The sequence below is a fragment of the Entelurus aequoreus genome, linkage group LG15 (genome assembly GCF_033978785.1).
Source record: "Entelurus aequoreus isolate RoL-2023_Sb linkage group LG15, RoL_Eaeq_v1.1, whole genome shotgun sequence".
Classification (NCBI taxonomy): Eukaryota; Metazoa; Chordata; class Actinopteri; order Syngnathiformes; family Syngnathidae; genus Entelurus; species Entelurus aequoreus.
Window position 1 is genome coordinate 37,290,755 of NC_084745.1, and position 26,584 is coordinate 37,317,338.

Consider the following 26,584-nt stretch of genomic DNA (forward strand, 5'->3'; position numbering starts at 1 on the left):
TGTGATATACTACATTTTGTGGAATTATTTTTGCGAAAAAATGTTCCTTTTGAAGAATAGACTAGTTTTTTACTGTTAGACCAGTGGTTCTTAACCTTGTTTGAGGTGCCGAACCCCACCAGTTTCATATGTGCATTCACCGAACGCTTCTTTAGTGAAAAATAAAATGTTTTGTTTTTTTTCAAATTCAAGACAAAGTTCTATGTTTTTTGGTAACACTTTAGTATGGGGAACATGTTCTAAGTAACAAAGACTTAATTTAGACTGTTTTGGACACTAGGGGAACAGTGTTGGGCTAGTTACTGAAAACCAGTAACTAGTTACAGTTACTTAGGCTGACCATATTCTGAAACCCCAAAAAGAGGACACATATATGCGTGCCAAGGCGGGCAGCACGCCAAGGCCGGGACTAGGTGAAAATTTGCCAATGATACTCGAACTTGCTTCATAAGTAATATATTCATTTAAATAAAACATTTTTTCTCCTATTTTGACAGTAGTATTGGCGCTAGGAATTTTCAAAATGGGGTCCCAGGGACCCCATCAAGTCATAAAAATGGGGTGCCACAGTAAATTTTTGGGGTACCACTTTTTTGTAAGCATTTTGAAAATAAATGACAAATTTATGCATTATCCGGTTATATCTCACATTCTATGTTGTGTTTTGGAAAAAGGTTGTCATAAACGTTACTTAATTCATTAAAAAAAATAATACAAAAGAAAACAAATGTGTATACATATGTAAATGTATTCAGTTATAAACATTCTTTCACTTTCTTCTTTCCTTCATGGATCTAAACTTTACCACTGCTGCTAGTTTTTTCTATGTTTTTATTGAATAAGTTGTAGGTGTATTTATTTCAGTATAAAAGTGTAAAAAGTGTTTTGCTTGGGTCATGAAATTATGATAATGGTGTGCCAGGGCATACATACATTTTATATATTTAACGCTTAAATCTCTGGAGTCTACATCAACTTCAGATCCATTCCTCATTTCAAAATGTTTTAGTTTTTTTATGTTGTGATTTTTGTTTGTTTGTTTTCCGCCCTTTTTTGTCAAACAAAACTATGTTTTTTATGGCAAACACACAAAATATGCAAAATCTTCCACCAAAAATATTTTTCTTAGTGGAATATTTGATGTGAAGTAATCGGAACCTTTGATAGGTCAATAATTCATAATAACATTGATTTTGGTTATTATTATTATGTTTTGAGCAATGACAATTTGAAAGAAAAAAAAACATTTTTGTTTTATTAATCAACATTGCAACTGTTTCTAAATTACAGTTCACCTGTAAGCTTTTTTATTTCACTTTTGTTATGTTTTTGTTTATTTTAATAGTATTTTTAGAATGTGCTGTGGGCCTTTAAAATCAATCAATCAATGTTTATTTATATAGCCCTAAATCACAAGTGTCTCAAAGGGCTGTACAAGCCACAACGACATCCTCGGTACAGAGCCCACATACGGGCAAGGAAAAACTCACCCCAGTGGGACGTCAATGTGAATGACTATGAGAAACCTTGGAGAGGACCGCATATGTGGGTAAACCCCCCCCCCCCCCCCCCCCCCCCCTCTAGGGGAGACCGAAAGCAATGGATGTCGAGTGGGTCTGACATAATATTGTGAAAGTCCAACACATCAGCGAGAGTCCAGTCCATAGTGGGGCCAGCAGGAACCATCCCGAGTGGAGACGGGTCAGCAGCGATGAGATGTCCCCATCTGATGGACAGGCTAGCGGCCCACCCCGGGTTTGGAGCAGAGTAGAAAAGAAAAGAAAAGAAACGGCATATCAACTGGTCTAAACAGGGAGTCTATTTAAAGGTTAGAGTATACAAATGAGATTTAAGATGAGACTTAAATGCTTCTACTGAGGTAGCATCTCTAACTTTTACCGGGAGGGCATTCCATAGTATTGGAGCCCGAATAGAAGACGCTCTATAGCCCGCAGACTTTTTTTGGGCTCTGGGAATCACTAATAAGTCGAAGTTCTTTGAACGCAGATTTCTTGCCGGGACATATGGTACAATACAATCGGCAAGATAGGCAGGAGATTGACCGTGTAGTATTTTATACGTAAGTAGTAAAACCTTAAAGTCGCATCTTAGGTGCACAGGAAGCCAGTGCAAGTGAGCCAGTATAGGCGTAATATGATCAAACTTTCTTGTTTTTGTCAAAAGTCTAGCAGCCGCATTTTGTACCATCTGTAATCTTTTAATGCTAGACATAGGGAGGCCCGAAAATAAAACGTTACAGTAATCGAGACGAGATGTAACGAACGCATGGATAATGATCTCAGCATCGCTTGTGGACAAAATGGGACGAATTTTAGCGATATTACGGAGATGAAAGAAGGCCGTTTTAGTAACACTCTTAATGTGCGACTCAAACGAGAGAGTTGGGTCGAAGATAATACCCAGATTCTTTACCGAGTCACCTTGTTTAATTGTTTGGTTGTCAAATGTTAAGGTGGTATTTTTAAATAGATGTCGGTGCTGAGCAGGACCGATAATCAGCATTTCCGTTTTCTTAGCGTTGAGTTGCAAAAAGTTAGCGGACATCCATTGTTCATTCATTAAGACACGCCTCCAGCTGACTACAATCCGGCGTGTTGGTCAGCTTTAGGGGCATGTAGAGTTGGGTGTCATCCGCATAACAGTGAAAGCTAACACCGTATTTGCGTATGATGTCACCTAGCGGCAGCATGTAAATACTAAAGAGTGCAGGGCCAAGAACCGAACCCTGGGGAACTCCGCACGTTACCTTAACATAGTCCGAGGTCACATTGTTATGGGAGACACACTGCATCCTGTCAGTAAGATAAGAGTTAAACCAAGACAAGGCTAAGTCTGTCATCCCAATACGCGTTTTGATACACTCTAATAAAATATTATGATCAACAGTATCGAAAGCGGCGCTAAGATCAAGAAGCAGCAACATAGATGAAGCATCAGAATCCATCGTTAGCAATAGATCATTAGTCATTTTTGCGAGGGCTGTCTCCGTAGAGTGATCTGCCCTGAAACCGGATTGAAAAGGTTCACAGAGATTGTTAGACGCTAAGTGTTCATTTAGCTGCTGTGCTACAATTTTTTCGAGGATTTTCGAGATAAACGGAAGGTGGGACACCGGCCGGTAGTCCACCAGGAGATCAGGATCGAGGTTAGGTCTTTTGAGTAGAGGATGAGCAACCGCTTTTTTGAATGCTAGGGGAACAGTGCCAGAGGAAAGTGATAAGTTTATAATATTTAATACTGATGGACCTAATAATACAAAAAGCTCCTTGATAAGTTTCCCAGGAATTGGGTCAAGTAAACATGTTGTTTGTTTTGTCCCATTTACACATTAAAAAAAATTAAAAACATTAGCTGTGGGCCGCAAATGGTAAAAAAATTAAATAAATTGCGTCCTTTCTGATTTCAATGCATTAAAAAGACACAAAAAGTGTGTTAACGCCAACACTGCTTGACAGTATAACAAAATAAGTCACACTTATATTCTGTAACATTCACAGTTTTGGAAAAAAAGTGCAGAGGTAGAAATATTCAAAATAACCTCTTGTATATAATCTAAACATAAATAATGCCTCAAAAGAAGTTAATTACATTTAAACAAAAAAACAGCAGACGAGCTCTCGCCCTGCACAGCTGTTTTGTGCTTTGCAGTGTCGATATGGGCTTGTAGATCTTTGGCCCCTTTATTTGCCACAGATATACACGTTCCTGCTTTGCACACAGTTCATTCTGCTTCCCATGTGTCACAGCCAGGACCAAAACACAAATACTTTTTCCGCAAATCATCCGTGAAGTTGCATTTACTTTTCGGCATTTCTTGTTTTCATGTCTGTCTCCCCTCACTAGCTCTCTCGCTCTGTGTCTCTGCCCCTCCCTCACGAATGTTTCTGCGTGCGCACCTTCACAGTTTGTTTTGTTTAACCCCTTCTTAACGTAACCCTGGACGTACATTGAAAATACACGCAACCCTAACTCAAAATGCCGGACATTTGAGGCATTTAAGAAACCCCGCCCGGACACCCCGGACACCCCCGCAAAAGAGGACATGTCCGGGGAAAAGAGGACGTATGGTCAGCCTACAGTTACTAGTTACTTTATTTCAAAAGTAACTTAGTTACTAACTCAGTTACTTAAACCAAAAAGTAATGCGTTACTGTGAAAAGTAACTATTTATTTACTTATATTTATTTTTTTATTTTTTTAAGCCCCCATTTAATGCCCTTTTAGCCTTCATTTCAGTACTGTTATTGCACTGGAGAATAATACAATGTGTTGATCAACTTGACATGCATTTGCGTGTTTGATTGATTGATTGATTGAGACTTTTATTAGTAGGTTGCACAGTGAAGTACATATTCCGTACAATTGACCACTAAATGGTAACACCCGAATAAGTTTTTCAACTTGATTAAGTCGGGGTCCACTTAAATTGATTCATGATACAGATATATACTATCATATATACTATCATCATAATACAGTCATCACACAAGATAATCACATTGAATTATTTACATTATTTACAATCAGGGGTGTGGAGGGAGGGGGGGGTATGGACATCAAGTAGTGGACATAGAGAGAGAGAGAGAGAGAGAGATCAGAAGGCATAAGAAAAAGAATCTGCATTTGATTGTTTACATTTGAATATTAGCAATCCGGGGAGGGTGTTAGTTTAGGGTTGTAGCTGCCTGGAGGTGAACTTTTATTGCGGTTTTGAAGGAGGATAGAGATGCCCTTTCTTTTATACCTGTTGGGAGCGCATTCCACATTGATGTGGCATAGAAAGAGAATGAGTTAAGACCTTTGTTAGTTCGGAATCTGGGTTTAACGTGGTTAGTGGAGCACCCCCTGGTGTTGTGGTTATGGCGGTCATTTACGTTAAGGAAGTAGTTTGACATGTACTTCGGTATCAGGGAGGTGTAGCGGATTTTATAGACTAGGCTCAGTGCAAGTTGTTTAACTCTGTCCTCCACCTTGAGCCAGCCCACTTTAGAGAAGTGGGTAGGAGTGAGGTGGGATCTCGGGTGGAGGTCTAGAAGTAACCTGACTAGCTTGTTCTGAGATGTTTGGAGTTTATATTTGAGGGTTTTGTAGGTGCTAGGGTACCAGGAGGTGCATGCATAATCGAAAAAGGGTTGAACGAGAGTTCCCGCCAGAAACCTCAAGGTGCTTTTGTTGACCAGAGAGGAAATTCTGTAGAGAAATCTCGTTCGTTGGTTAACCTTTTTGATTACCTTGGTTGCCATTTTATCACAGGAAAGGTTAGCCTCTAGAATGGAACCTAGGTAGGTGACCTCATCTTTCCTGGTGATGACACTGTCACCTACTTTTATGGTGAAGTGATTGACTCTCTTAAGTTTGATGTGGGACCCAAACAGGATGGATTCTGTTTTACCCAAGTGGATGGATAGCTTGTTGTCAGCGAGCCAGGTGCAAGTTCTACAGAGCTCAGCACTGAGGATTTTCTCCACCTGTGACTTGTCCTTGCCGGATACCAGCAGGGCAGAGTCATCCGCAAACAAAAACAATTCACAGTCGCATGCCGATGACATGTCGTTTATGTATATTAGGAACAGTAAAGGTCCCAATATACTGCCTTGGGGGACTCCACAGCTCACAGAGAGGGGGGGGGGACACTTACACTATACTTCCTTAACGTAAATGACCGCCATAACCACAACACCAGGGGGAGCTCCACTAACCACGTTAAACCCAGATTCCGAACTAACAAAGGTCTTAACTCATTCTCTTTCTATGCCACATCAATGTGGAATGCGCTCCCAACAGGTATAAAAGAAAGGGCATCTCTATCCTCCTTCAAAACCGCAATAAAAGTTCACCTCCAGGCAGCTACAACCCTTAACTAACACCCTCCCCGGATTGCTAATAACCGGATTGCTAATAATCAAATGCTAATAATCAAATTTAAACAATCAAATGCAGTTACTTTTTCCTATGCCTTCTGATCTCTCTCTCTCTCTCTCTCTCTCTCTCTCTCTCTCTCTCTCTCTCTCTCTCTCTCTATCTCTCTATGTCCACTACTTGCTGTCCATATCCTACCTCCCCGCCCCCTCCACACCCCTGATTGTAAATAATGTAAATAATTCAATGTGATTATCTTGTGTGATGACTGTATTATGATGATAGTATATATGATAGTATATATCTCTATCATGAATCAATTTAAGTGGACCCCGACTTAAACAAGTTGAAAAACTTATTCGGGTGTTACCATTTAGTGGTCAATTGTACAGAATATGTACTTCACTGTGCAACCTACTAATAAAAGTCTCAATCAATCAATCAATCAATCAATCAATCAATCAATCAATCAATCAATCAATCCTTTTGAATCGGGGGAAAAAAAATCGTTTTTGAATCAAGAATCGTGTTGAATTGAAAAAAAAAAAGATTTTGAATCGAATCGTGACCCCAAGAATCGATATTGAATCGAATCGTGGGACACCCAAAGATTCACAGCCCTAGTTCGCACTATGTTTGCTGCACAGTAGCTATATTGGTTTGCTGGCTCACCGCCGTTCAAAAGTCACGTGACTGATAACAACCTATTTCGAAAATTGCCTATTTTTTTCAAAACGTTATCTTAATAACAGTATCATACAGACATTTAACATCTAAAATAAACATAATCAGGTATTTCGTACAATAAAGGGAAGTTGTAACACACAAACGTCGATAGTTGTCCTATCGCGAGACTTTGTGAGGAAGCCTTCCTCTTCCAGATCTCGCGAGCGTTCCAGCGCGAAGGCCTCTCCAAGGAGGAGTTGTGCGTTATGGCGGTGACTGAGACTGCGGTAAATAAAATCGTCGAAAAATGAACATATTTGCACGATTTTGGGTGAAATAGGCATTGTATAACAGCTTTGTTTAGTATTTTTCTGTCGGATTAGCGTATTTGTACAACGAAGGGCAATGGCTAACGGTGGGGAAATACAATCTTCTTTACGCGCCTTTGTAATGAATGGCTAGTATTGCTAGCATGAAGGCGAACAAGCTAGCGTCTTTCAGAAAATGGGCCTAGCTAATCCCCTGATCTCGTGTTACTCCTACGACATTTATCCGTCTCGTGTGTATTGTTTAACATTCAAATATATCTTAGACTAACAATTGTTGGGCCCTAAATCTATTTATAGTTTGGTTTTAGACTTTTTCAACCAACGGCTGCACACTTCGAATGAAAAGCATCGTGTCCCCTGCGCTAAACTTTAACCAAAAATTCGACGTCTTGTGTTTTCTTTGTAACTCTACGAGGTGCCTGTTTTCAACAACACTGAGCTAAATACATTTTTCATCTTCCGTAGAATTAATTGAATTGTTAAAGCTTCCCCATCATCCTCCCCTTGGGGGCTTTCCTTCCTCAAGTGTGGTGGAGCCAACGATTAGAAGGTTTGGTAGGTAAGGATTACGACTCGTCCTACCTGGAAACACATCAAGATGTACGCCTTGTACATGGCTGTTTTTTTAATATCCCATGTTGTGTGGGGTGACATGAGGGTCCGCTGTAAATACATTTGCATGTAAAAGTATGTAAACCTTTTAGAATTTAATGTTAATCTTAATACATTTGTCTTAACGTTTGTTCCTGTTTCAGTTTATTTCGAATGGGTGAGGGCCGACATCCGGGCAACTGAGCTACATACGGGTTCTTCGAGCCATAGCAACCAGACTGGCGTTGAAAACAAACCAGTGCCATTACTCTTTAACCTGTCGACCTACGCTGGTTAAACCCGTCATTCTGCCTCCAAAATGCCGAAAAACTGTGTTGTTTTTGGTTGTGCTAACCACAACTGGAAACAGGGAAAACAAATGTTGTATTTTGTTCTGCCAAAGCGTGATAAAAGCCCACAGAGACGAGACAAATGGCTCGCAGCTTTACACTGGGAAAACGAGGACGGTTCTCACTGGAGTCCCCCAAAGTCCCGGGTCGTGTGTTCGGATCACTTCGTTTCTGGTAAATATAAGGAACAAAAATCCACCTTCTTAACCACAACTTGGCTATACGTCCGTGCTGATGTTGTACTTGTTGAATTTGTACCTTATAACGTTCGACAGCTGAAGTTGTTGTTGTACAAAAATACCATGTGGTATATACTATATAGTCTAAAGCCTAGCTAGCTATTTTCCAAAACCGGACAACGAGAGGATACCAAAGGCAGCGTTAAGATGGACACCACCGGGAAAACGTAAGCCAGGGCGGCCAAAGAACACCTGGCGAAGAACAGTTGAAGGGGAGCTGAAAGAGATGAAGCTTACATGGGGCGAGGCACAGAGACGAGCACAGCAGCGAGATGAATGGCGTCGAGTCGTCGAAGCCTTATTTCCCATCCGGAAAGAAGAGGATTAACTTAAGTAAGTAATATACTATATAGTCTATAGCCTAGCTAGCTATTTTCCAAAACCGGTTTAGTTTAAATTTGCACTTAACAGTTGGGTTTTTAAAAACCAATAAACCCTATAATTTTCATGTTGCCATTCAATACATGTAGCCCTCAAATCTCTCAATATTTTATACACTAACACTTGATCTTGTTGTTGATAACTTCCGCGTCTCTTTCTTAGTAGCGCGCAGGCTAAGCTAACTAGCAAGCTAAGCTAAGCCTGAGAAGCTTTAAAGTTCACTGAGACGAGTCTGACGCAAATAATACATTTTCGTTTTTTCACACGATATGCGGATAAGTAAAAATGCGTAAATGAAGGATTTAACGCAGACTTCCAAGCCACAACGCTCGTTAAATGCTTTTTCTGTCAATGCTGTGTTCGCTGTGAGCTGGTTTGTTTTCAACGAATTCCCGGTTGCTAGGGGATTGGTAGGCGGAAGTGACGTAGGTCCGCCCTCACCCATATAGGCGAGGGCGGACCTACGTCACTTCCGCCTACCAATCCCCTAGCAACCGGTCGCCATATTGAATTCGTTGAAAACAAACCAGCTCACAGCGAACACGGCATTGACAGAAAAAGCATTTAACGAGGTTTCACGGCATTTTAAACTGTTCTAAATGGCGTATGATTATGTAAATAGTCTTTCCAGTGAGGCTAGGTTAAGATACAAGTTAAAATGTTCTGTAGTTGATTAAATGGCAACATGAAAATTATAGGGTTTATCGGTTTTTAAAAACCCAACTGTTAAGTGCAAATTTAAACGAAACCGGTTTTCGAAAATAGCCTACATACAGGCTATAGACTATATAGTATATACCGCATGTTATTTTTGTACAACAACAACTTCAGCTGTCGAACGTTATAAGGTACAAATTCAACAAGTACAACATTAGCACGGACGGTATAGCCAAGTTGTGGTTAAGAAGGTGGATTTTTGTTCCTTATATTTACCAGAAACGAAGTGATCCGAACACACGACCCGAGACTTTGGGGGACTCCGGTGAGAACCGTCCTCGTTTTCCCAGTGTAAAGCTGCGAGCCATTTGTCTCGTCTCTGTGGGCTTTTATCACGCTTTGGCAGAACAAAATACAACCTTTGTTTTCCCTGTTTCCAGTTGTGGTTAGCACAACCAAAAACAACACAGTTTTTCGGCATTTTGGAGGCAGAATGACGGGTTTAACCAGCGTAGGTCGACAGGTTAAAGAGTAATGGCAACGGTTTGTTTTCAACGCCAGTCTGGTTGCTATGGCTCGAAGAACCCGTATGTAGCTCAGTTGCCCGGATGTCGGCCCTCACCTATACATACGATACAATGTAATGCATCACACAATTCCAGTTGTTTCATTACAGCACGTCCGAAAAGGAGTAGGAAGAAGCAGAGCTTATTTAATCCTACCCCTTTTCATACCATAGCAATTTTATCCTATTTCCTTGTTCTCTGTAACAGAACAGTGAACAAATAAATACTATACTATAGTTAGCATACAAATATTAAATGCATAAATAATCTCAATTAAAAAAAAGGGTTCAAGATGTTCATCATAATAATTGTTCTGTGTACTTTGTGTACACTTTGTCAATCCGTACTAGGGCTGCAACAACTAATCGATTATATAAATAGTTGGCGATTAATTTAGTCATCGATTCGTTGGATCTATGCGCATGCACAGAGGCATTTTTTTTAAATTGTTTTAAAAAAAATTTTTTTATAAACCTTTATTTATAAACTGCAACATGTACAAACAGCTGAGAAACAATAATCAAAATAAGTATGGTGCCATATGCTGTTTTTTTCCCAATAAAATACTGGAAAGGATAGAAATGTAGCTTCTCTTTTATCCGATTATTAATCGAAGTAATTATCAACAGATTAATCGATTATCAAATTAATCGTTAGTTGCAGCCCTAATCCGTACCATAATTTAATTCCACATACTGATATACTAAAGGTTTTAAATGTTGTACGAGCATACAAATGTTTTAAATTAGATTTTCGTCTAAGGTTATATTTCTCCTCTTTTGTTGAGAAGAATTGTTGTACATTCTTGGGTAGCCGGTTATAGTTTGCGTTGTACATCATTTTAGCTGTTTGCAAATGCACCAAATCGTTGAATTTCAATAATTGTGATTTAATAAATAAAGTGTTGGTATGTTCTCTATATCCAACATTATGTATTATTCTAATTGATCTTTTTTGTAACGCAGTTTGTGAATGAAGCGCACATTTGTAGTTGTTTCCCCATATTTCTACACAAAAACTCAGATATGGTAACACTAGTGAGCAGTAGAGAATATAAAGTGATTTTTGATCTAGAACATGTTTTGCTTTGACAAATATCGAGGTACGTGAATTTGAAATGCATGTATTTCAAAGCAATTGATAACATTTTAAAGACCTTAGAAAAAAACCTTCCAATGGTACTTGAACCATTGTGATAGGCCAACTAATACGGGTGCTACAAATTTCTGAAGGGAACGAATCAGCCACTTTTTTGTTTTAAATTTTCCATTAAGAGAATAGAGAAATGTGTGACCTATATTTTGGGAATTTACCCTCAAATCATCATAGCTCCCTTATTTTTCATAAAAGCATAAGAATTATGTAACCAAGGAACATCCCTTAATAAAGAAAAATATTATTATTATTTTATTTAATTAATGAGCGGCAAGAGCATACTTACGGTATAGACATACCGTTTTGAATACAAACTGAATGCTTTAAAAACTTAAAAAGCCATTCAGAGCGAATATTTGCATATCAGTATGATGCTATCTGGCTATAGTCGAGTTGTTATGGATGAAATGTTACGCAATTTTCTTGGATATTCATGACTGCTGCCCTGGATAGACATTTTTAGCTAGCACTAAATCCATGTTAAGCTACAAGTAAGGAGATGCAAACTTATTTGCAGGTATAGCTAGCTTTGTATGATCTTGACTTGCTTGATATTAACAATTGTGCTTGTTAATTTTTTGCACTTTGAGAAATCAGACCTGTGACTTTCGGAATTCGAGGTACTTCCGGGAAATGTGAACTATGTAATCAACCTCTATGCTCTTCAATTAGTCCAAAAGTACCCCCACCAAAAGAAGATTAATAGTGCTTGTGGGGGAAAAAACTTAAACCTTTTGAGTTTATGACCTCAAAAAAGCTAATTGGAGTAAGACTTTAGCTCATGCTAAGATTTTGAGTTTGAAGGTGTGATAGGGCTTGGCGATGGCTAAAAACGATCTGTTTTTTATCAGTCTTTATCAATAATTACTGTTATTTTCTGACCTATGACCAGGAGACAAATATATTAAATGTAAACATTTTTAACATGTAACCTTCCCCTGATTATAACCCCTTCGGCAATTAAGGCAAACAGGAAATGAAATGTCAACACAACCATGGAAAAAACTCAATGTAAAAAAATTCTAAAATAACATTGAACACTTAACAATAACCTCTTTAAAATTAAGGTTAAAAAATAAGGAACATATAAACGCTTAATAAAGTGTAACAAAATAGTGCAAGGTGTGAAAATGTAAATGTAGACAAACCTAAAAACTATATTCTGCAGGTTTAGTGCTGGCATGTGTGTGTGCTCATGGGTGAGTGCGGTTAAAGTGGTTTGGTATTATTGAATACAAGCGCTTTGGTCTGACCACAGTTAAGTTTTTGTTTTTTTAAATAAACTGTCATACGGTCGAGGTTACTTATCCTGTTTTATCAACATTTCTTTTCAGCATTAATTTTTAGTTTCTTCTCACTCCACTCAAAAAATCAACCGCAAGACATCAAAGTGGCGCAACCAAATTTGATCGTTGTTACTTTTACCTGTTTGGCTGTTAGCATGTCACTCCCAGTGATCACCTCTTGCGTTTTTTGGTTAGCAATTGCCTTTGTTTATGCAGCCAACATTCCTTTGCAATTTCCTGTTTCTTTCGACGAAGAAAACATATGTATTTATCGAACGTTTTATGGAACACGTTTTTAATTGATTGTGTCTATCGCTATATATATTGATATCGTTTTATTGCCCAGCCCAATGGTGTGAAAACGTAGACTGATTAAAACCCCCTCAAACTCTTGGAATTTGCTCTACACAAGAGCCAAGAGGCCTATGTGATAAGTATTAATAGTAAGGGATTACATACTTTTTCTTGCTACTGTATATGTTGTTGTGGGCCTCACCTTGAAATTGATATGTACACACAAGATTGTGCTTTACTGGTAAGGTCTTATTAATGCTGGTTTTGAATTACAGTGAGGTGAAGTTATGACGATGGAGAATGGACAGGGGGCAGGCACCAAGCTTGGCCTGCCGCCTCTCACCCCGGAACAGCAAGAGGCGCTGCAGAAGGTAAGAAAGAAACCCAACATACGCTGTGATATTTTTCACATATCCTCTTGTTCAGTTTAAATTAACATTATGCATTCAACCAACAAACAAAATACACGCCAAATTGGTCTTACAGCTGCGCTACAAGGCCAAACTTCCTCTTAATTTCAATTCACCTTGTGCTTCTAAACGTGCCTTAAACATATGCTGTCTCATTTTACTATCATAACTTTGGCAATATTTGCAGAAAAATCTGCATACACGGGAACTTATTGAGAGGAGTAAATCTCAATGAGACCACTGTGCCGCTTAGTTATCTCTATTTAATAGGAGCAGATTATTTGACATGGATGGATTGGACATTGATTAAATCAATCTTTATTCTCTGTGATGCCCGAGATGGTCTTAAATGGTTCAGACCAAGCATGTGTACATTGTAACTCAGCATTTCTCCTTTTTCTGAGCATTTTAGGATGTGTTATTTCTAGGGCTGTCAAAGTTAATGCGATAACATGTTGTCTATATAACTTCCTTTAACGGCAATAATTTATTAATGCGCATGCGCCCTGACTCCTTTTTGACTATCGGGCCATTCTGTAGCGTGGGGAAATGTAATAGGGTTAGTTGCTGTTGAGCTCAAGCTCGAAAATAGTGAGTAGAAATGCACAAAGTGAAGGGGGACATAATGGAAATTTCAGATCCAAGGCCATGGCGAGTCAGGAAAAGACAATTTTATCTTTGAACAAAATGAGACGACATAATTGGAGCGAACGCCTGCTGGCGCGCATTGCAGCTTCAGAGAGGAGGAGCTTTACTCCCGTGTTTGGATTACGGTTCAGGTGCATTGATAACATAAAATGTAGCTTGTTACTGTGACTGCTTTAGTAACATGGCATAACAGCTCAACATAAATTAAATACTTTAAGCAGGAAGTTGAAAGGGGTCTTTTTAATTTAAAAGTCAGGTCTGCAAAACATGTCAAAACACCTTCTCAAGCCAATCACAGTTTTGCGGCTTCAAAATAAAAGTGCTATGCTTTAGATCTAGTTTAACTACCTATCAAAATATTTATTTCATTACAATCATGCTTTGTCAAAAATGTTTTGTAAAGTAATCTGTGATATTTGAAACTAAATAAATGCACCAGTTGAGGATTGTAGTTAAGACACACTGGTTCAATTGATCAAATTATACACAATTAAGCGTATAAAGTCAACTTAATTTTTCATTCTACTGGTACTTTAATGTGCATTTTTTTCCGTTTGGAAAAACTAGGTCGGATGTTGCCTTTTTGTTTGTTGCATCACGTAATCACGGCATTCTCGCTCGTTCGTACAGGTTGATGGGCTCACATTTTGAAGCTGAAATATTCCCACGCCATGACAGTTAGCTTTTTAATCATATTTTTTCCATCCTAATTTTTGTTACTTTGCGGAACTTCTCGCTGGCGAGTCGCGAGGCTCTGTTTGTGCTCCCTGCTTGTGCGGTCTTGCTAAGTCGCTCCCCGCCCACCGAGGGAAAAAAAATTGTGAATGATTGTAAAGATGGCTCACTGCGTTCAGTTTATTCGACTGTTAAATAAACGAGCTCAGGTGCTAGGAGCGATGCACAGGGTGAGGCGTCTTTCTCCCTCTTTAAAGCGAGAGACGAATAAACGCGAGGCACAACAATTTTTATTGGCAAACATGTCTGTCACTCAAATGCAGGTGACGGCGGAGGGGGAAAAAACCCTCACTCTCTTGTGGTTACAAAATCGCACTAATTAAAACTTCGATGTCGATTCGATGGCGATTAATCTTAAAAAGTCCCTACCCGTGAATACGTATTTGTTCGCAGCATACATGCAATTAGTTATTTTTGTTTTTGTACCACATTAATTCATGAGACTATGTCATAAAGTGAGCACCACCTGTATTTATTGCAGAGCTGTGATAATATAATCCCCTTGTTTCTTTTCTCAGGCAAAGAAGTATGCCATGGAACAGAGCATTAAGAGTGTATTGGTGAAGCAGACCATTGCCCATCAACAACAGCAGCTCACCAATCTGCAGGTGAGATAGACTTTTAGTCTTGTGATGTTTTGCGATACCAAAGTTTGTATTGGCGGCGCAATTTGTGAACCTTAAGACATAATATTTCTTTATACCGCTATCTCTTGTTTCAGAGGTCGTGTTTCAATAGCTATTGGATACTTTTTTTCCTTCTTCTCCCCCATGCTGTGAGAAAAAAAGAGCATGTCTAGACCGTGTCCCTGCTTTTTGCCTATGCTCTTTTTCAGGTTGCCGAAGTCCTCATGAAGGAATTGGTTATAATGTTAAATCTGTTCTTCTTAAGGAAGCTTGTTTGTTAATTGTGGTAATTTGTCTTAAAATCAGAGGAGGCAACTCGCCAAACTGTGTTGTTTAGCGGAAGAGTCTGCTTATAGAATAGGCATAAGCACTTTTGTCTGTCTGAGTGTAAAAATAATTTTGAAAGTAAAAAAAAAAAAAGCAAAGCTAAGGGATATCTAACCTACTTTTCAGCACCTTTTTCGTCTTTACTGTCTTTCAGATGGCAGCAGTGACTATGGGCTTTGGAGATCCTCTCTCACCTTTACAATCGGTCAATAGATTATTAAATTTTTTTCTGTGCGCATTCCCAATGAAAAAAGATTGTTTGTTCCTTCTTGCATCGGTTGATTTGGCACCAATACCTGTCTTTAATCAAAGAATGAATATTTACTAAGAGTAGTGGCTTTCTAAGCTAGTGTATCTGCCATAATGATCGACAATGCAACTTTGAAAGACAGTTTTAATGGGTAGTAAAGTTTAGTTTTCTTAAGTCAATGTTTTTTTTTTGTTTTTTTTTTAACTCTAAACTCATGTCTAAGTGTTTTTTAAAACCGTCATGGCATGGATTAAAGGATGGTTAGCACTTCTGGAACTCATATCTTTGATCTTTTCGGGAATCAAGCTCTTGTTTCCTTGGTGATACAGAAGCACTTCTAAAATAGATTAAGACCTCCGTTCAATACTTTCCTACCTCCTTTTTTTTTTTTTTTTTACTTGCATCCCTGGACTACAGGTTAGTTTCTGAAGCAAAATATTAATGAGGGCTGTGCATGTCAATCACTTCAGTGTTTTTATGCTTCCATGTCATCTTTAACTCTTATACATGTACATAATAAGTCTTCCACAATGGTCTGTCCTTTTGATTACTTTATCTCATTATCTTCAGACCGCCCCCTAACTTTGAATTAGCCTTAGGCTACTTTTGGGAAACCAAGCACAGTAGAAAATACACATTTATTAAACGTTTGTGTGTGCGTGCATATTCTTCCTTATTCTGTTTAGTTTCTCTAATTCTAAAGTGTTGTTTTTTTCCCTTGATTGGCAGGTGGCAGCTCAGCGGCAACGTGCTCTAGCCATCATGTGTCGGGTGTATGTGGGCTCCATTTACTATGAGCTTGGCGAGGACACCATCAGACAGGCCTTTGCTCCCTTCGGCCCGATCAAGAGCATTGACATGTCTTGGGATTCTGTAACAATGAAGCACAAGGTTAGCTAATAGAGTGCAGCGTAGGCTGCTTAAGTCTTTGTGTTCATTTTGCGTCTTGTGGACTACACAGGGCTTCGCCTTTGTGGAGTACGACGTACCAGAAGCTGCTCAGCTGGCTCTCGAGCAGATGAACTCCGTCATGTTGGGTGGGCGAAACATTAAGGTGAGTTGTCTGGAACCGCTTGCAATTGTTATTGCTAATGGTAAGTTACTTAATGAATTAATTTTCTGGATACAGTAGATCGCAGCCGTTCGCAAAAAAACGTGACACAAGCACCTAAAAAACTACTCAAAAACTTAACACATTTTAGATTCAGTTTTACCCATTAACAATTACAGTATACAGAGTACAGACATTTTGTCAAAAAATATTTTTTGCTGGAAAATTGAGTGAATTGACTTGTGAGACAGTACTCTCTGCTGGATTGATTACTGCAGAACTTTTCCCTGCGTCAAACAACTTTCAGTTTGTTACCATAAAACTAAAGAATTTAAAGCAGGTAATAGAAATTTGTGAAAATGCTGGTGAGCAAATGCAAAATCACGAATAGACGATCTACTGTATAACAAACAGAACAATATTTAGGTAGCTTTTAATGTCTAATGTACACTAATTGTTTTTTTCTTTTGCCTTGTTTGTCTGTGTTGCTTTCCAGGTGCGTGTGTGTGTCTGATTTGTATGTGCTGCATGTTGCTTCCACAATGTATCAAGGCGGTCGTACCAGTGCGATTCCCAGCGGCGCGCTGCATCACTCTGTTGCTATGTTGTGCCGATGATGGGCTGCGCCTGGTTGGTGTTGCTTGGCCGCCCCATCTGTAGTACAGATCCCAGTCCCGTCGATAGTCCAGTGTATTTTACAAGTGAAACAGAAAGAGAGAATAGTTGTTAAGACTTGTCAACCATTCAATTAGCCACTGATAATGTCCCAATTGGCTACCACTTTTCTAAAATTGATTGACTGTGACAGAAAAATATTTTCAAATGAGAAATTGACTCTTTGAGAGCTAGTAATAATGTAAAACATTTTTTTTTCTACAAACCCTGTTTCCATATGAGTTGGGAAATTGTGTTAGATGTAAATATAAACGGAATACATCCATCCATCCATTTCTACCGCGTATTCACTTCGGGGTCGCGGGGGGCGCTGGAGCCTATATCAGCTACAAGATTTGCAAATCATTTTCAAACCATATTCAGTTGAATATGCTACAAAGACTACATATTTGGTGTTCAAACTGATAAACATTTTTTTTTTTTGCAAATAATCATTAACTTTAGAATTTGATGCCAGCAAAATGTGACAAAGAAGTTGGGAAAGGTGGCAATAAATACTGATAAAGTTGAGGAATGCTCATCAAACACTTATTTGGAACATCCCACAGGTGAACAGGTGGGTGCCATGATTGGGTATAAAAGTAGATCTCATGAAATGCTCAGTCATTCACAAACAAGGATGGGGCGAGGGTCACCACTTTGTCAACAAATGCGTGAGCAAATTGTTGAACAGTTTAAAGGCCTACTGAAATGAAATTTTTTTATTTAAACGGGGATAGCAGATCTATTCTATGTGTCATACTTGATCATTTCGCGATATTGCCATATTTTTGCTGAAAGGATTTAGTATAGAACAACGACGATAAAGATTGCAACTTTTGGTATCTGATAAAAAAAAGGCTTGCACCTACCGGAAGTAGCGTGACGTAGTCAGTTGAACATATACGCAAAGTTCCCTATTGTTTACAATGATGGCCGCATGAAGTGAGAGAGATTCGGACCGAGAAAGCGACAATTTCCCCATTAATTTGAGCGAGGATGAAAGATTTGTGGATGAGTAAAGTGCAAGTGAAGGACTAGTGGGGAGTTGAAGCTATTCAGATAGGGAAGATGCTGTGAGAGCCGGGGGTGACCTGATATTCAGCTGGGAATGACTACAACAGTAAATAAACACAAGACATATATATACTCTATTAGCCACAACACAACCAGGCTTATATTTAATATGCCACAAATTAATCCTGCATAAAAACACCTGCGTGTTTGTTATGCTAGCTCCTAGCTCCTCTGCTAGCTCCTAGCTCCATAGAACACGCCAATACAATTCAAACACCTGATCAACACACACAATCACTCAGCCCAAAAGACCGTTTACCTAACCCAAGGTTCATAAAGCTTATATATTTTTTAAAAGTTACGTACGTGACGCGCACATACGGTCAAGTTATCGAATGTTTAGCAGCCAAGGCTGCATACTCACGGTACCTGATATTCAGCTGGGAATGACTACAACAGTAAATAAACACAAGACATATATATACTCTATTAGCCACAACACAACCAGGCTTATATTTAATATGCCACAAATTAATCCTGCATAATAACACCTGCGTGTTTGTTATGCTAGCTCCTAGCTCCTCTGCTAGCTCCTAGCTCCATAGAACACGCCAATACAATTCAAACACCCGATCAACACACACAATCACTCAGCCCAAAAGACCGTTCACCTAACCCAAGGTTCATAAAGCTTATATATTTTTAAAAAGTTACGTACGTGACGCGCACGTACGGTACGGTACGTGTTATGCTAGCTCCTAGCTCCTCTGCTAGCTCCTAGCTCCATAGAACACGCCAATACAATTCAAACACATGATCAACACACACAATCACTCAGCCCAAAAGACCGTTCACCTAACCCAAGGTTCATAAAGCTTATATATTTAAAAAAAGTTACGTACATACGCAAAAAAAAGCCAAAGCTGCATACTCACAGTAGCACGTCTGCGTCTTTGTCATCCAAATCAAAGTAATCCTGGTAAGAGTCTGTGTTGTCCCAGTTCTCTACAGGCGTCTGTGTATCCAAATCAAAAGTCCTCCTGGTTAGAGTCTCTGTTATCCGAGTTCTTCCATCTTGACTGCATCTTTCGGGAATGTAAACAAAGAAGCGCCGGCTGTGTACTGTTGTGGCTGACTACGTTCGAAAAATACGTCCATTTCGCACCGACAACTTTCTTCTTTGCTTGCTCGGCTTCCTTCTCCATAATGCAATGAACATGATTGAAACAGATTCACGAACACAGATGTCCAGAATACTGTGGAATTATGAAATGAAAACAGAGCTTTTTCGTATCGGCTTCAATGTGGAAGGCATACCCGTGTTCGTCGGGCTACGTCACACGCATACGTCATCCTCAGAGGCGTTTCGAACCGGAAGTTTAGCGGCAAATTTAAAATGTCACTTTATAAGTTAACCCGGCCGTATTGGCATGTGTTATAATGTTAAGATTTCATCATTGATATATAAACTATCAGACTGCGTGGTCGGTAGTAGTGGGTTTCAGTAGGCCTTTAAGAAAAACCTTTCTCCACCAGCTATTGCAAGGAATTTAGGGATTTCACCATCTACGGTCCGTAATATCATCAAAGGGTTCAGATAATCTGCAGAAATCACTGCACGTAACAGCTAAGCCCGTGACCTTCGATCCCTTAGGCTGTACTGCATCAACAAGTGACATCAGTGTGTAAAGGATATCGCCACATGGGCTCAGGAACACTTCAGAAACCCACTGTCAGTAACTACAGTTGGTCGCTACATCTGTAAGTGCAAGTTAAAACTCTCCTATGCAAGGTGAAAACCGTTTATCAACAACACCCAGAAACGCCGTCTGCTTCGCTGGGCCTGAGCTCATCTAAGATGGACTGATACAAAGTGGAAAAGTGTTCTGTGGTCTGACGAGTCCACATTTCCAATTGTTTTTGGAAACAGTGGACGTCGTGTCCTCCGGACCAAAGAGGAAAAGAACCATCTGGATTGTTATAGGCGCAAAGTTGAAAAGCCAGCATCTGCGATGTTATGGTGCCCAAGACATGGGTAACTTACACATCTGCGAAGGCGCCATTAATGCTGAAAGGTACATACAGGTTTTGGAGCAACATATGTTGCCATCCAAGCAACGTTACCATGGACGCCCCTGCTAATTTCAGCAAGACAATGCCAAGCCATGTGTTACATCAACGTGGCTTCATAGTAAAAGAGTGCGGGTACTAGACTGGCCTGCCTGTAGTCCAGACCTGTTTCCCATTGAAAATGTGTGGCGCATTATGAAGCCTAAAATACCACAACGGAGACCCCTGGACTGTTGAACAACTTAAGCTGTACATCAAGCAAGAATGGGAAATAATTCCACCTGAGAAGCTTAAAAATGTGTCTCCTCAGTTCCCAAACGTTTACTGAGTGTTGTTAAAAGGAAAGGCCATGTAATACAGTGGTGAACATGCCCTTTCCCAACTACTTTGGCATGTGTTGCAGCCATGAAATTCTAAGTTAATTATTATTTGCAAAAAAATAAAGTTTGAGTTTGAACATCAAATATCTTGTCTTTGTAGTGCATTCAACTGAATGTGGGTTGAAAAGGATTTGCAAATCATTGTATTCCTTTTATTTACATCTAACACAATTTCCCAACTCATATGGAAACGGGGTTTGTAAAACTTTTTTTTTTTGCTAAATGGAGTTTGACTAGACTAGACAGCTGCAGTGTAGGTTAGGTAAGGCATTCGGCGTGCGTTCTCGGTTCCTATGGAAACACCGTGTATAAATAGCCCTGCTGGTATGATCTGTGCTATAGGTTGGGCGGCCAAGTAACATCGGTCAGGCGCAACCCATCATTGACCAGCTGGCAGAGGAAGCGCGCGCTTTTAACCGCATCTACGTGGCCTCGGTGCATCCTGACCTGTCAGATGATGACATCAAAAGTGTTTTTGAGGCTTTTGGGAGGATCAAATCTTGTACATTAGCCAGGGACCCCACTTCAGGACGACACAGGGGCTTTGGCTTCATTGGTGAGCTGGCGGGGGGGCGGCCTTTCGCTCACGCTTGTTTCATCGGTCACGTTGCTCTTAACGATAATTTTATTAACTTGCAGAGTATGAAAAGCCACAGTCGGCCGTTGATGCTGTGTCTTCTATGAACCTCTTTGACCTGGGGGGTCAATACCTACGGGTGGGCAAAGCAGTGACCCCTCCTATGCCCCTCCTAACTCCCACAACCCCTGGTGGTCTGCCTCCTGCAGCGGCTGTGGCCGCCGCGGCAGCCACTGCCAAGATAACGGCCCAGGCAAGTATGAATCCCTTCCAAAGGGATTTAATGGCCTTCCAGGTAAATATAATAAAAACAGAACTGATGGCCATTCAAATTTTATTCAGGTGACTGGGAGAAGACCAGTTTACTAGACACTCACAGGTGTGACAGTGTCATTTAATTTTGTTGTAATTTCCACATTAATATATTCAAAACAGTAGAATCTTCACGTAATCTTAAAAACTTGAATTTTTATTGCCCCCCATTGTGTAGCATATGGAAGCGAAGCTCCTCCCATTCACCGATTGGGTGTGTATGCTAAGAGTCTTCTCTTAGTAAGCACAAATTACATTATTTTCCATGTGAATATTGATTAACTGCTGTTACATGTTAGTCACCTCAGTGGTTCTGAAGAGCGGTTGAGCTCATATTGTCTTATAACTGCTTGATGGTTGACTGTGTTGCCTTTGTGTTGTGTTCTGTGTGTTTCCCTTACCTAATGTCTTCGGCACCCCCTCTCTTAAGGAGGCTGTAGCTGGTGCATCAGTCCTGGGGGCGTTAGCGGCGCCCCAGCTTCTTAGTCAGCAAATGGGAATACCGCAGGCTGTTATGGCTGCGCAGGCGCCCGGGGTTATCACAGGTGGGTACAATCGGCCAAGTACAATGCAAAATACACAAAGCTGTTTCAGGTTGTTGCTTGCAAATCTGCTTGTTGGGAGGCACAACATGATTTAATACTAAATGTGAAACCATGTTTTAACATCCATTCATTCCTAAAATATTCAGTAATTAAGTCTAACGATAAAACTGGACACACAGACTTTTCTATTAAAAAGCACCCCTGTCTATTAATACAACTGAATGAAATGCTAACGAGGGTTGACTCTATCCTCACGACTTGGTGGTCTCACTCCATTGCATCCTAAAGCCGGGGTACTTGAATGCCGTGTTGCAAGGAAGAATTCAAAAAATAAATCCAGCCCCCCACTCTGCGCACCTCACTGATAGTCCTTCCCAGTCTCCTCCTCTGGAAATGCACAAAATTGGACACGAGAGCTGTACATGCACACGCGTAGGTTGTTGACAGTCTAAAGTTGCATCAAAGGATCCCCTACTTCTTATTTTGTTGCAGACTATCGATAACACATGTCGGCATACAAAATGTTACACAAAATATAGGAAAATGGAACATTAGTCCCTGTCAAGAAGGAAAGCAGCCACTTAGCCGTCCAAAGTTAGTCCAAGACTGGCCCACAATGCCGTTCATTTTGACTACGCCAGACCGATATTTATTCAAGTTTTGGCTCTTCGTTGTTTTTTCAGATGTACGCAATTTTCTTTTCTTCCTCTGATTTCGTCTTTTGGGGTTTTTTCTTTAGCAATGTATGCTGTAAAGGCAAGCGCAGGTATTGCGATTTTTCCATGTGGCCGTTTGGCAGCCATGCTTTACTAAACAAGTTTGCACCGTGCACGTGCTTCACTATATATCGCATCAGCCTTTGTGGGGTCTGCCCACCCCTCCTTTCTCTAAATCCTGTGATTGGATCTGGAGGGGTTGAGCAAATGATTTTGTCCTCTGGGGTTATTTATGCTAAAATACTGAATTATATTGCATGGACAGCCAGCAGACGCACATTTTCTTCAGAAATGATTACTGTTACGATATACTGTATGGTGCAAATGTTGTTGTTTTTTTGTTAAAGAATATAACTTTGGTACCCCAGCTTTAACAACTGTTGTTTTTTAACACAATAGAGCAAAACATATTCCTTTGGGCATGTTCCCACCTTTAATAGCATTAATACTTTGGATATTGTGTTATTTTCTCTAATTTGAATCTGAGTTTGAACTGTTGAAGCCTGCTCGGATGAGAGGCAAAACAATTTATTAGGTAATCTGAACCGTCTAGTTGCGACTGATTTAATGCCATAGAGCAGGGGTGCCCACACTTCTTCTGCAGGCAAGCTACTTTTCAATTGATCAAGTCGTGGGGATCTACCTCATTCATATATATAATTTATATTTACTTATTTATGAAAGATATGTTTTTGTTAACAAGTTAAAGGTGTTTAATGATAATGCAAGCATGTTTAACACATATAGTTAATATTGTTAATAAATTTAAGGTGTTTAATGATAATACAAGCATGTTTAATACATATAGTTAATATTGTTAACAAGTTAAAGGTGTTTAATGATAATACATGCATGTTTAACACATATAGTTAATATTGTTAACAAGTTAAAGGTGTTTAAAGATAATACAAGCATGTTTAACACATATAGTTAATATTGTTAACAAGTTAAAGGTGTTTAAAGATAATACAAGCATGTTTAACACATATAGTTAATATTGTTAACAAGTTAAAGGTGTTTAATGATAATACAAGCCTGTTTAACACATATAGATTCCTTTCTTTCATGAAGACAAGAATATAAGTTAGTGTATTACCTGATTGTGATGACTTGCATTGATAGGAATCAGACAGTGGTGCTGATAACGTCCGCATTTTCAAATGGAGGAGAAAAAAAGTCCTCCTTTCTGTCCAATACCACATGAAAGTGGTTGGTTTTTGGCATCTTTTTTGTCCAGCTTCCGTACTCCTTTGTATACACTTTACAAGAAATACATTGGCGGCAAACTCCGTAGCTTGCTAGCTTGTGCACGCCAGCTTTCTGAGAATCTTATTTTGTTAGCGCAGGCAGGATGAAGCAGCGCTTTTATTGTGCAACTGGGCAGTCGGTCTTTGGAGTTTTGACGACAGGTACGGCGCCAGAGTCTGTTGAAATAAAAAGTGTTTCTCGCCTTCCTGTCTGTAATTTTTTCTTAATGAGCTGGCAGCAGCCAGCGTCATCTCAGAAGACCCTCGGGTGCCGTGAATGTCAATCAAGTGACAAAAGTGACGTCATAGTGAAGATTTATGATCGCTCATTTTTAGGACTATTTTTTTAATGCCTGGCTGGCGATCGACTGACACACCCTCCGCGAATGACCGGTAGCTTGCGATCGACGTAATGGGTACTCCTGCCCTAGAGTATTATAACTACTGACAGGTTTAAAATGAACCATTATAAATTGAACGGACCAGTCTGTTGTGGGATCTACTGTATTTTCATGATCACCCTCACACTTAATTTTGTCTTTTTTTTAAGGTGTGACTCCGGTGCGTCCCCCAATACCAGTACTTCCCCATGTGGGCTTGGTGAACCCCGTGCTTGCATCGCCTCCAGTTCTGTCTAGTCAAGTCGGGGCTGCCATCTTGCAAGTAAAGAAGGAGGAGAAAGAGGAGACGTTACAGGATGCTACAGGACAGGAGATGTTGAGTGATCAAGAACACATGAGCATCTCGGGCAGCAGTGCCAGACATATGGTCATGCAGAAGCTGCTTAGAAAATCAGAGGTAAATTTGAGGACATTTTAGTCTGTTTTAATAAACTAAATTAATGTCTTTCTTTTGACCTTTCCAGTCCACAGTGATGGTTCTTCGAAATATGGTTGGACCAGAAGATATTGACGATGACTTGGAAGGTGAGGTGACAGAAGAGTGTGGCAAGTTTGGCTCCGTCAACAAAGTCATCATCTATCAGGAAAAGCAAGGAGAAGAAGAGGATGCCGACATCATTGTCAAGATATTTGTAGAGTTTTCCATGGCATCAGAAATGAACGAAGCTATTCAAGCCCTTAACGACCGCTGGTTTGGCGGTCGCAAAGTGGTGGCTGAGGTGTATGACCAAGACCGGTTCAACGGCAGTGATTACTCTGCATGAAGTGTGTGTGAAATGGTTCACCAGCACAGTGCCCATCTTCATTCCTGTTGCCCATCTAACTACTATCAGCCACATACTGCAGATCCTGATGGCATCTTTGTAATTATTGGTTTTTTCAATATTTGCTTTGTGACCTGTAAGAATCCTCCTCGTTGCAAGTACCACATTTTTGTAACGGGGTCTGGTTAAAACAGTTTTCTTCATTTACTTTTTTGTCATGCATTGCTCATAATGTTAACATTGTTCTTTCTACAATTAAAGGTTATTTGTCCACAACATTTGAGGTGACATTTACCCCCCTAAACTGGGAAACAAAATGTTTTGAAAATTGAAAAAAAAACAGGCTATCACATAGGTTCCAGCCCCCCGAGAGGGACACACGGTAGAAAATGGATGGAAAATGCTTCTCACAGTTCTCAAATAGTAGGGCGGACCTCCCTGTGGGTGGGTGTGTGATCCTGGGGAACATGCTTTATTAGTATCATGCTTCGAAAAGCTGTGTACTACAAAATGATCATTGTAGCCATTAAATGTGACCTAATTTTTTTATTTTATTTATCTACAATTTGTAGGTTCAAGTGTTTTATGTATTTCTGCTGCTTATCAATTTTATTTTTCTCAGTTTGAGTTTTGTAGGTTAAAGTGTTTATGTATTTTGTTGCTGAGTTGATCAATTGTTTTTAGTTTGAATTCAAATTAAGTTTTTCAGTATAAATTGTTCCAAAAAGTTTTCTAAGGATGACGTCATTGGATCATTCCTATCACGTGACCGCACGCAACAACCGGTCACAAGAACAACAACAATGGTGGTCAACAGAGCTGTGTACGTGCTGCAGTTGCTATTAGCGCCTCTGCAACAAAACCTCGTCGCCCTCTATCAATTAAGTGTGCAGCGGAAACACATATATAATTACATGCGTGGAATTATTTTAAACCTACCGCTAACTAGAAGGCCCACCAGAAGAATCTGGGTGAGACCTGGGAGAACTAGTCGCTGGTGGGACGGCCTTGTCGCAGACGGTGAATGGAGGGCGAATTTTCGAATGTCGAGAGCTTCACTTTTGGCCCTGAGTGAAGACCTTCGTCCTCACATCGAGGGCCAATCAACCAACATGAGAGAAGCCATCAGCCCGTTAAAGAAGGTCGCTTGTACGCTGCACTACTTGAGCGACGGAGGAAGGTTGCAGAAGGCGGCAAACTCCTATGGACAACAGCTGTTGTACCGAAATATGTTACCCATCGGAATTAGTAACTCCAGGGGGCGATGTTCCCATGGCGTTTGTTTGATGGTTAAACGGCAAGCCCAATGAGGAGGAGAAGAAGAACGCTTACGTAAATGGCGTAAACTATCCTTAATGCTGAAACGTCAGTTGTCAGAATTTCAGCATTAATAAATTACACATATTCTGGAAATCAATGACTTACTTTCATTATAGTATGAGTTCATTGTATCAGCTGTT

At 39.9% G+C, this 26,584-nt stretch overlaps 1 protein-coding gene across 6 annotated transcripts; it reads left to right on the top strand.

The window, feature by feature from the left end:
* The first annotated feature begins 6,780 nt into the window (after nt 1–6,780).
* On the top strand, nt 6,781–25,400 carry LOC133630116 (poly(U)-binding-splicing factor PUF60). 6 transcript variants are annotated; one of them, XM_062021437.1, is made up of 12 exons: nt 6,781–6,833; nt 7,341–7,434; nt 12,670–12,765; nt 14,706–14,795; nt 15,295–15,345; nt 16,120–16,281; nt 16,352–16,444; nt 20,905–21,118; nt 21,202–21,434; nt 21,882–21,996; nt 24,510–24,757; nt 24,825–25,400. In XM_062021437.1, exons 3-12 carry the CDS (start codon nt 12,682–12,684, stop codon nt 25,122–25,124), a joined length of 1,590 nt encoding a protein of 529 aa, XP_061877421.1. In that variant the 5' UTR covers nt 6,781–6,833; nt 7,341–7,434; nt 12,670–12,681; the 3' UTR covers nt 25,125–25,400. The 6 variants fall into 6 exon arrangements, with proteins under 6 accessions (XP_061877421.1, XP_061877424.1, XP_061877425.1 ...); XM_062021440.1 differs by having other exon boundaries at nt 21,202–21,392; XM_062021438.1 differs by having other exon boundaries at nt 6,796–6,833; nt 7,341–7,430.
* The last annotated feature ends 1,184 nt before the right edge of the window (nt 25,401–26,584 follow it).

Excerpts from the sequence above, each read along its gene's own strand:
- LOC133630116 (XM_062021437.1), top strand. The coding sequence starts at position 12,682 with ATGACGATGGAGAATGGACAGGGGGCAGGCACCAAGCTTGGCCTGCCG. Across the intron at positions 16,282-16,351 it reads CTGTAACAATGAAGCACAAG|GGCTTCGCCTTTGTGGAGTA; the intron begins GTTAGCTAATAG and ends TGGACTACACAG. Across the intron at positions 21,119-21,201 it reads CAGGGGCTTTGGCTTCATTG|AGTATGAAAAGCCACAGTCG; the intron begins GTGAGCTGGCGG and ends ATTAACTTGCAG.